Consider the following 11565-nt stretch of genomic DNA (forward strand, 5'->3'; position numbering starts at 1 on the left):
GTAGCGCATCTCTACATGTCGCTAACAGATCTTATGTGTAGCACGCCTTGGAGTGTCTCCAACCGAAAGTATTCAATTGGTGTGATGCAATACTTGTTCAGATGAAAAGTCAATTGACCAAGGTAAAGGACGGGAAGCTGAAGAACTTTGGATTTGGTTCTATTTTGACTACCTTTGCCTTGGAGAAAATACCACTGATGCAGCCTCAGTATATTGCACTCGACTTGCCTTCTCCTACCGAGCCACGCATGCAGAGATGGGTTGACCACATGTCTAGGCATGCTGGTCAATCTCAGATTACTTTCACTGATACCTTCTTCAGGTGGTTCGAGCGCCAGGAGATGGTCTATTCCGAGTACCCATATGTTGGCATGGATTTCCGAGGTGATCCGGATTTGGTGTTACCGGATGGCGAATAGTGGGGCGCTATTGGTAAAATCACTACAACAAAACCAGCGATTTGCGCAAGATTTTAGTGCATTTTTTTTGTAATTGTGATGAGCAACCTGGCGCTAAATCTGGCTCTATTGTACAATTTTTAAAGCGTCCTTTTTTGCACCTGATTTTGCATCCTTTTTCACGCTAGATTTTGCATCATTTTTTACACCAAACTATGCATCATTTTTTGCGTCAAATTTTGAACCAAGATTTGCATCTTATTTTATGACAGGTTTTGCTTCTAGTTTTGTGTCATTTTTTGCATCTATTTTTCATTCTCTTTTGCTTCCTATTTTGTGTCATTCTTTGCTTCCATTTTTGCACCATCATTTGCATCAAGTTTACACTGTATTTTGAATCCAATTTAACGTCTTTTTATGCATCCATTTTGTGTCAGTTTTTGCATCTAGTCTTACGCCAGGTTTTGTATCTAGTCTTACACTAGTTTTTGCTTCTATTTTTGCACCAGCTTTGGTGCCTATCTTTGCACCATGTGTTGAATTTGATTTAGCACCAAATTTTGCATCCATTTTTGTGCCCATTTTTGCATCTTTTTTTGGACCATTTTTTACATCCACATTTACGTTTGATTTGTCTCCATTTTTCCCATCTCATTTTGCACCATATTTTGCGTCATTTGTTTCATCCAATTTTGCATCATTTTTAACACCATCTCTTGCATCTAATGTTACATCATTTTGAGCATCCAAATTTTCATTTATATTTGCATCTTATGTTGAGTCATGTGTTGTGTCCACCTTTGCATCTTATTTTGTGTCTAATGGTACATTCAATTTAGAGCCATTTTTTACGTCTACTTTTGTATTTGTTTTTGCACCAAGTTTTGCATCCAATTTTAAGCTATTTTATGCCCCTTTTTGCACCATTTTTTTGTGTCTACTTGTGTCCAATGTTGCACCATTATTTACACTGACTTTTTCATCCAATTTTGCATTTTTTTGGTGTCTAGTTTTACATCATTTTCACCATCCAAATTTGCATCTTTTTTTGCCTCATTTTGTGTCCACATTTGCATATAATTTTGTGACTGAGTTTGAGCCTAAATTTGCATGTGATTAGGAATCATTTTTTACATCCAATATGGCATCCTTGGTTTCACCTTTTTTCAGCCCCATTTTGCATCTTGTTTTATGTCTTTTCTTACATCTTTTTTTTTTCCTTTTTTGCCCCAAGTTTGCATCCCAAATTTACACCATTATTTGCATCATCATTAGGCATATTAATTTGTAACGTTTTTGCTTCTTTTTAACGCTCAACTTTGCATCTTATTTTACATCTAGTTGTTGTCTTTTTTTGCATCTAATTTGGTGCCCATTTATGTGTCCTTGTTTTTGCCCAATTTGATATCCTTTTGTATGCCATGTTTTGTTCCCTTCTTTGTGTCAACTATTGCACAATTTTTCACTTCTAATTTAAAACACTTTGTATGTCAATTGTTTGCATTTTGTATTAATTCCTAGTTTAACATCCAATTTTACTTTCAATTTTACATCCATGGTTACATCCGCATTTGACTTCTTATATAGAGTATATTTTTCTTTACATATATGACCCCCTTTATAGATTCATAGTGAAATATATGATAGTTTCTAAATATCATTAAAGCAGATATCACAATTCAAAATCATTTGTAAAGAAATTTAAGAGAAATTGACAACATCCATCCAAAAAAATAACAATGTGTCATTAACAATTTTCAAAACATGTATAAAATAGCAACATAATACTAATAAAATCAGTATTATTTTTAATCAAAACAAGTAAAATTCAAATATGATTAACAAATCAAAATATTTCATGAATATCGTTATTCTACGATAAATTAACAACATACATAAATCAAACTCATCGTATGATTACAAAATCAAAATGTCTCATTGATATAGGGTAAATTCACAACACCCATCTAAACATAACAATGTCATTCTACACAATAATTTCTTCATAAAAAACAATGCATGTGCATGCCTAGCTACCACCACCAAGATCATCCTCATGATCATCTTGACCATCCTAATTACTCTGATCCACATCATCACCAACACCGCAACTATCATCATCATCTCCTCCTTCACCACCATCATCCTCATCCTCATCCTCATCATCTCCTGGTATATGTTGAACATAATTTGGATCATCGTCTTGGCAATCATTACCTATAGCATTCTGATAAAAAAAATCAATATTACATGTTAGTATTAATTACATAACACAACGCATGTTTTTGTTATACAATGTTAACCATAAAATGAAAAAACCTTGTTACATAATCATCATCTCCTGAAATATGTGTGCACTAATGAAAAAACATTGAGTTTCATTTTTCATAATCACAAACAATGAAAAACGAATCACACGTAACTAGCATCATTTTGGAAATTTTATATTTATTAAAAATCTTTAACATGTTTTCCTCCCATATCTCATAAAAAGGTGTGAAATTTTTTATATACTCTCCAATAAGCACTACAACAAAACCAGCGATTTGGAGGTTTTACACTAAGTTTTTCAACATCGAGCTTACTAGGGCTTGCACCAGCGGGGTTATTAGTAAGAATCTCATGAGGTTTGCATAGCCATGAATATTAGAATCAAAATAGTAGGATTTGCACTAAAAAACAGTTCATAGAGCTTTCCTACTGGGGAGAAAATCACAAGTTCAACTTCTGCAGTGCAGAGCACCGAGAGCTCATAAGCTTTCTTCAGTAATCCACCTACGTTTGGAAAATGTAGCCTGCCTGCTAGCGATGTTCTCAATCCTCTTCCTCTGCATATTTCCCCTCACTATTCTTGTATGTCCTCTTTCGTTTTTCCCTCCAAACAAACCCTCTCAAATTGAGAAAGCAGAACAACTCACTCGATGAGAATCCGAATCCAATTATCGCTTCTAACAATAACCCAATACGATACCAGAAGTGATTACACAAAACCTCATTGACTCTTCATTTGTTTGGAAAAGAGCCAAGCATATACTTCTGACGAGGGTTTCCATCTCAAGTCTGGCTCGCAGGACGTCGCTTAGTCAATTGCGAGAAAAGTTTTCCACCTGCCTGTCACATACGGTTTGTCACACTATATATTAAAATAAGGTTGATCATACTAACAATAAGGTTGTATAGTTTAAAAGGAGGGCTCTCCTGACTGCATTTGGTTGGTTTATAGAAAAGATTGCTGGAATGTGTAATGTGAATGCTCTGCTAACTGTTTTTTAAGCATTTGGAAGTATTAAAACCCCCTAGGATAATTAATGTAAGACCGGTTAATTAATGTGTAAAGATGGCTATTGTCCTTGGGCTACCTTAGCTGTTCGTGTTTAGTGATCTGTGGTATTATGACTCCTCAATTCACTATTAAACCATGAGAACCATGCCCAGGCAGACTAGTGTGACATTGTGGATGAGAACCAAAACTAGACTCCTATAACCTCCTTTTTCATCCTTTAAATTGCAGAATTAACTGACTGTTCTAGTAATCGTTCTTGAGCACCTGAAGATGTGCACCCTAAATAATAAGAATAATACCCTGTAACATATGAATAGTCCATCCTGTGCATGTAGGATATGCACATGAGGTCCAATAAAATCACTAACCAGAATACCAAGTGTTATTAAAGCCTCTACAGGTTGATATATATGAATGTTACAGTGTGCAGGAGTATGATTCAATTCCATACGAAAATACAAAACATCTGATAGGATTTCCTTATACCTCATAGGCAAACAACCATTGTCCCTTCTATAGATGAGCAGAATAAGTGCTTGGTTCTCTACACTAAATAAAGACAAAGTATAGTACTTATTGCTAACAAAATAGGATTTAAATCGCGGTTCAAATGCTTGACATTCAGCTGGTCACAGAATTGTAGAGTGCATAATCATAAGTGATGTTGCGAGCCTCATTGCTCAAAGTCTAAGGGTCTTGCGAGCCATAATCACAGCCATGTATGGCATATCTTGTGATTATGGCATTTTATGAGGTCAATTCTTGTGAAGACATTTCAGTTTATAATAAATTTTGAACCTCAACAGAGTTTTGGCAAGACCTGGCTGAGCTAGGACATCAACAACACAGCTGATATGAATGACATAATCTAGCCTCAAGAGGGAGCCTCTTTTGTTTCATTACTCTAACAATCTATGAAGTGGTGGAAAGCATAACAACTTCCCCTTGAATATGACACCTAAACTGAGTACAAATCCTAAATGATGCAGCCCTTGGTGCATGTCTCTCAAAGTATCGATATTTCAAATGTTGAAAGCTCTTGTGCCCATTTGATATGCATTCGATTGCAGTTCCCCTGAAGAAAGAATCTTATAAAGGTGAGGCCATGGCCAATATGTTAGCCATATCCATTGGAGTTGCCATTGCTTGACAACTTTAGTGTGATCAGTCCCACCATGATTCACATGGGCTTCTACTCAACACTGGTTGTTGCTATTGTAAGAGTCTTCAAGCTCGTTGAACCCATAGTATTGATAAGTGTATTCTTTGGGCCTCTGGTTTTCAAATTCTGCCTATGTTTTCCTCTCAGTATCATTATTTCAAATGCTTAAAGCTCTAATTCCCATTGCTGTGTATTTGATTGTGGTTTCCCTGAAGAAAGAAGCTTATAAAGGTAAGCCCGAGGCCAATATGTTGGCCATATCCATTGGAGTTACTATTTCAGCTTATGGGGAGGCCAAGATGAATGCATGGGAGGTGATTCTCCAGTTAAGTGCAGTTGCATGTGAGACTACCCAATTGGTTCTCATACAAATTCCACGAACATCAAAAGGGATTAAGTTGAATCCCATCACATCTTTGTTGCTCCTTGTTGCCTTGTTTTTCTCAGCACCCCCTGGGCCTTAGTAGAATACCCATTTCTGATAATCAGGGTCTCTTCCTTTGATTTGGATTACATGACATTTTTGCTTGTGCCTTGGCTCTTAATCTTGCAGTGTTTCTTCTGATAGGAAAGACTTCAGCCTTGACTATGAATGTTGCTGGTCTTGTCAAGGACTGGCTGCTCATAACATAATCTTTGTCTGTAATAAATGAAAAGGTTACAGTCATAAACTTGAGTGGGTGTGGACTGGCTTTTCTGGCTGTCTGTTACTATAATCATTTGAAACTTCAAGCTCTCAAGTCCAATGACAACCAACCAAAGTACCTCAGCAGTGCAGCTGATGCCAATGATGAAGGAGAAGGTTTGATAATGACGAGTGGGAGATTCTCAATCAGAGATTCAGAACCAGTAGAGAAAAATCAAACTCAAGCTTCAGGATTAGGTATTTAGATCATTAATATTGTCTTGTGCTAGAGATTATTGTTCTTGGATTGGCTCCTCTATGCCCAGATCTATTTGCAGGGAACAGGCCAGTCATTCACAGTGAAGAAGATAATGACAAGATTAGTGTATAATGATGGACAGGATGGTGCCATGGTGCCAACCTAAATCTCAAGTAAGGAGACATCTGTTCATCAATTTGTCAAGAAGCATGGCCTACAATTCAATTGCTCTAAGCCTATCACTTCTTCCACCTGTCAAATAAATTGTTTCCTGTTTGTTTAGTTGACTATGGTTCTAATAAATATACTATTGTTTGATGTAAAAAGACAAAAAAAAAACAAAAAATATGGAAAGTTGTGACCCCATTTTCTAACTACAAATTGAAATCGGATTACCATAGTGACCACCTCTGCTTATTGGAATCAAAAAGGGGGTGGGTTATGCACAATCCTCCGTATCATTTGCTATTACCAGAGATAATTAAAGCCACCCTAAATTCAAGTCTTAACTATGCTGATAGGGTGTTTGGGGAGGGGGATCCCTTACCAACCCACTATAATCTGCACAAAAGCATCCTAAGAACATATGCAAAATCAACCCTTCAATGAAATGATCCAAGAATATAGGTACTCAAACATTGATTTTATCAAAGAAAAATACAAGACAGAAAGAAAAGATCATAACAAGGATTAGAAGAGTCTAAGAACAGTGCTCACTGTCTACAGAGCCAAGACGAATGCAGAAGAGTTCTTCCTTCAGTTCCCCATCTGAGAAATCAGTTGCATGCCAGACCCAAGTTTTATCACTACCTGCGTGCTCCTGAAGTGACATTGGGGAATGAACTTCAAGGCAAAAAAAAAAAAAAACAATATAATCCAGATAATAAGGATCAACACAAATTCTCGGCACAGAAAGCCTCTTAAAACTTGGACGTAAGATAAGCTATTACAATCTCAGGGGGGAAATTACACAAAAAAAAACAAACAAACAAATTTACATACTTAAATGGTTTGCACATATTTTCAATGTCTTGGATTGCCTCATGACCAGCCGAACCTTTGTAGTATCCTTGTGCTTAAGAAACTTTACTGTTCCTACACCACGCTCCTTCCATTGATTCCCATCCTTGTCAAACCTGTACAGCTTCGCCTTCCTGCAGGGTCAAGCATATAAAAAAGAATGGGAATATTAATAAACAATGAAACTGCATTAGGATCATTTTAAGAGCCCATGGCATCTAAGAACAGGATCCTCTACTGCCCGTGTAAGAACAGGATCCTCCTGAGTTCCAGCCATCCCAATACCAGATAGTGCACATATAATATCTTTTTTGTAAAGACCCACTTTATTTTTAATTAATGTGTAAAGATGGCTATTGTCCTTGGGCTACCTTAGCTATTCGTGTTTAGTGATCTGTGGTATTATGACTCCTCAAGTCACTATTAAACCATGAGAACCATGCCCAGGCAGACTAGTGTGACATTGTGGATGAGAACCAAAACTAGACTCCTATAACCTCCTTTTTCATCCTTTAAATTGCAGAATTAACTGACTGTTCTAGTAATCGTTCTTGAGCACCTGAAGATGTGCACCCTAAATAATAAGAATAATACCCTGTAACATATGAATAGTCCATCCTGTGCATGTAGGATATGCACATGAGGTCCAATAAAATCACTAACCAGAATACCAGGTGTTATTAAAGCCTCTACAGGTTGATATATATGAATGTCACAGTGTGCAAGAGTATGATTCAATTCCATACGAAAATACAAAACATCTGATTGGATTTCCTTATACCTCATAGGCAAACAACCATTGTCCCTTCTATAGATGAGCATAATAAGTGCTTGGTTCTCTACACTAAATAAAGACAAAGTATAGTACTTATTGCTGACAAAATAGGATTTAAATCGCGGTTCAATTGCAACAGTACAAAATTCAGTATGTTTTCACTATTCGGCAACAGTACAAAATTCAGTATGTTTTCACTGCAATGCAGATACAGAACAGTTCACTTACCTTATAATGTCTTTGATACCCATCAACATATAAGCCCCAAAAAAATAGAGCAAAAACCTCAAAAAAATAAAAATAACAGTAAGAAAACACTTAAAAATAAACTACATTGCAAAATTTTCAAAGAATAAATTGCTTTTTCTGGTTTTAGTGTGTTGTGAGGATGAAATTCTTCTAAAATATGGAACAAAACGCTTATTTTCATACTGAGAAATATAGATTTCCATATTGGAACCATGCTGCATTTCTTTATTAGGTATTTTCCATACTGAGTTGTATTTGAATACATATTCGGATTCAAATTTTGCTACTATGGTTTATAGCCATTCCTAGTTACACGTATGCTGAAATCAGGGAGGTCAAGGTAATCAGATAAATTGTCACGACAATTATGAACAAGAGGAAACCTTCTTTGAAATTCTTGAACCTCCAATAATCAGAAAAATTGTCACAACAATTATGAACAAGAGGCAACCTTCCTTAAAATTCTTGAACCCCCTACCCTTGCCTGGATTTGCTCACGGTGCCAATCAGTCCTCATGTACATGTACATCAAAATATTTATTATATAATTAACTATAAATTTGTTAACATTAAAAGGACAAATAGATCCTCTGTTCATGTAGAGATGCTCACTGACGACCATGTTGACAATGGCGATGAGAGGGAGAAACTGCCGTGATATCCAATCTTCAATATGCATATTTTAGATAATAAAGACTGACCTACTAAGTTAACCAAGTAGCCGTTATACAAAGTACACATAAATGAAGCTCAAAGCTAAGAGATTTTTTTTCTCACTTTCTTTGCTTCCCACACAAACTATTACTCGATTTCCATTTTTCTTATTAGATTCCAAAATTTAATGAAATTATCTGGTTGGGAGCATTGTTGCAGTGCATGGCTTTTGTCCACTATCTACACTACAAATTTTGAAATGACAACAAAAAATCCATTAAGACCGGAATCTCCCCACAACAGTGAAAGCAGAGTTCATTATTCAAGAACAAAGTAAAGCGAACCAAATACTCTAAGAGCAGGACATGCATGAGTCCTCCAGACCCAGATCCACAAGATTGATTGCATCATTTTTTCAACTGGATGAAGCATCGATGACCCGGTAGATGCACCAGTCATGAGCAAAAATAACAGACGATCAGTGATTCAGAAGCACCCTTACCAAGCACAGTTGAGATCATCCAGATAATCCACAAGGCCATCTAGGTATGCTATCTTACAAAAGCTATAATTCTCAGCTTATATCTTGTAGACACTAGACAGACACCCATCACCAGGGTTCTCCCTTCCACACGTAACCCGTCAAACTTTGCAGTCCGATGAGCTTCAATAAAGTTTGCCAGGATAGAATCCAGCCTGGTTTATGGCCCTGCATACCTCTCCTTTGACGCTTAGATAAATTAGGACTTATTTATTTTCTAGGCTTCTGCTATTAGTCTCATCTTCATTGTATCAGGTTTATCTGTTATTATAACCCTTGAAAGTCTGATAAGGAAATCCAAGAGATGCTTCTCCATATTTGTGAATGGCATTCTTCGTAAAACTGTTGACATAGACTAGTGCACCTAAATCTGGGGGATTTAAACTGGTTACCTACTAACACGTAACCAGAACCAGCCAGATGCTCGTCTTCATTGTATCAGGTTTATCTGTTATTATAACCCTTGAAAATCTGATAAGGAAATCCAAGAGATGCTTCTCCATATTTGTGAATGGCATTCTTCGTAAAACTGTTGACATAGACTAGTGCACCTAAATCTGGGGGATTTAAACTGGTTACCTACTAACACGTAACTAGAACCAGCCAGATGCTCAACAACATTGGCTACAAACAATTGAGATAATCACCCCTTTGTTATTTTATCATTTGTCATTCTGTATCATCTGAAATCCTATTTGTAGTCTCTCCTTTTCAGCGAATACCTTTAAGAACTCCAGCATCAATATATAGTTTTAGTCCCATTAACCTAATGTCCTTTCATCATTTGTGGACATTTATATAATTTATTTCTTTATTCCGAAATTCTTCTTAAAATTATTATTTCCATTTCTTTATGAACCTTCTGCTGTCGAGCAATTGGTGTTATTTTGAGCAAAATAATTTGTAAACGATGTTTCTTGGTTAGTGAAAAGCCCGCCAAAAGTACCTCTACGCCAAGTAGATCCCTGGAAAGTGTCTATCTCTCAATGTTAGTGACATCTCAACGCATTCACCCATTCGGGAGCTTTCGTAGGCAGTCAGCGTCGTATGTAGAGCATCTAGCTCGGCGGGCCTCACAGTTTGTGAGGAAGAGTAAGCAGATCGCAGAGTATTTGCTTATTTCACTCCTTTCGGAAAACCTATAAATTTTTTAAAGTAACTGCTACTTACGAATCATAAGTTTTTTAAAATAAATTCTACTTAGTTTCAGATTTTTAGATTTTTAAGGGGTTTTACCGACCCAGAAATAGAGATTCAATAAATGGAAGAGAAGCTTACTGATGGTGACATCGCCGTCGGGGCTCTGGAGCATCTTGTCCATTCCCTTGGGGCCGAGTGAGGTGCGGAGGATTCTCGCAACGGACCTGGCGGCCGCAATGTTGGCCTTATGAGCATCTAAGCCTCTGATTCGGGTCTTCTGCTCCTGCTCCTTTATTATGATAAATGGCCTCCCGTACTCATCAAATGCCAGCGCCATCCCTGCAAACAGTAACAGATTGCAGCACAGAGATTAAAACCTAAACATACAAGAGTGGCTGCTAAAAACACACTGGATTTTGAACCAGAAACCTGAAATGCGTGTACTCCTCTCTGTGTGGAAGACTGAATGTGCAGGTGGAAATCCATTGAAGTTAAAAATGGAACATACCTTGGCGCCGTCAATGGACTGAAGAACCGATCGTGGGGTTCGAGTGTCTGCTACTGGTGAAACCCTAATTCGCAAATCTCTGCAATCTCGTTTTTGCTCCCGCCCTGCGAAAAGCGAACAGATCCTCCTTCTTGTTCTAGAACGTAAACGAAGTTTGGGTTGGGAGGGGTTTTGTAAAGAAAAGTAAAGCTTTACCTTTTTTCAAAAATGCTAATTTCATAGTGAAAAACAGTAAATACATTTTTTTATTTTCACATCACTAGTTAAGTAGCTATATAATGCTTTTGGTTCTTGGTTAGGTTGGAAAATATTTATAATAATATAATTTTATGGTTGTTGTTTAAGTTTATTAGGTGTAATTTTTTTTAATTTCAATTTAATAATTTTTAAATGGAAAAATATGATTTTAATTTGGTTGTATTGAAAATATTTATATGTTTTTACATATAAGGTGGGTGCAAACAAAGGAGAATATATAGTAAGTCTATTTAATAGTTAATAACAAGTGTTAATTTCTTAAAATTATATGATAAATTTGAAAGGAGTAGGGTATGTATCTTTTTTCGGGTGAAATATATTAAAATTATTGTGTGAATGGGGTTGTAAGACCCTATATTTTCATCCTGGGAAAATATAGTCCTCTCTTAGCCACTTGCATAGTTTAGATTGTCATAAGCAAAGTAGGTACATTGTCTTAAGATGTAAACATTTCATTTTAAGCAGTGTCATAATGTGGTTTCAGCGAAGCATTAAAAGATGGAATGAGCATGCACATTTGGGATGCTAGTGTTATATTTAGCTTGAGGCATGATTGCATGTCTAAGAAGACTCTAACAAGGGTTGCAGAGGAGAGGTTGGGGGATTGTAGTCTCACTTAGAAGTGTATACAAGCAAGTTAAGCCCTATGAGAAGTTGTGAAACAAAATTAAGGGATTTGACAAGTTGCACGAA

At 36.5% G+C, this 11565-nt stretch overlaps 1 protein-coding gene across 2 annotated transcripts; it reads right to left on the reverse strand.

Annotated features, from left to right (window-relative positions):
- Positions 1-9888: 9888 nt before the first annotated feature.
- On the reverse strand, positions 9889-10845 carry LOC149231247 (T-complex protein 1 subunit epsilon-like). Of its 2 annotated transcripts, XM_089376242.1 has the most exons (3): positions 10615-10844; positions 10245-10445; positions 9889-10105 (listed from the first exon to the last, which is right to left on the reverse strand). In XM_089376242.1, exons 2-3 carry the CDS (start codon positions 10441-10443, stop codon positions 10083-10085), a joined length of 222 nt encoding a protein of 73 aa, XP_089232368.1. In that variant the 5' UTR covers positions 10444-10445; positions 10615-10844; the 3' UTR covers positions 9889-10082. The 2 variants fall into 2 exon arrangements, with proteins under 2 accessions (XP_089232368.1, XP_089232367.1); XM_089376241.1 differs by having other exon boundaries at positions 9889-10445; positions 10615-10845.
- Between the last annotated feature and the right edge of the window lie 720 nt (positions 10846-11565).

This window comes from Pinus tabuliformis, chromosome J (assembly GCF_031772625.1).
Source record: "Pinus tabuliformis cultivar Carrire ecotype Pingquan chromosome J, CPIR1, whole genome shotgun sequence".
NCBI classification, from domain to species: domain Eukaryota; kingdom Viridiplantae; phylum Streptophyta; class Pinopsida; order Pinales; family Pinaceae; genus Pinus; species Pinus tabuliformis.

Excerpts from the sequence above, each read along its gene's own strand:
- LOC149231247 (XM_089376241.1), bottom strand. The coding sequence starts at position 10,443 with ATGGCGCTGGCATTTGATGAGTACGGGAGGCCATTTATCATAATAAAG.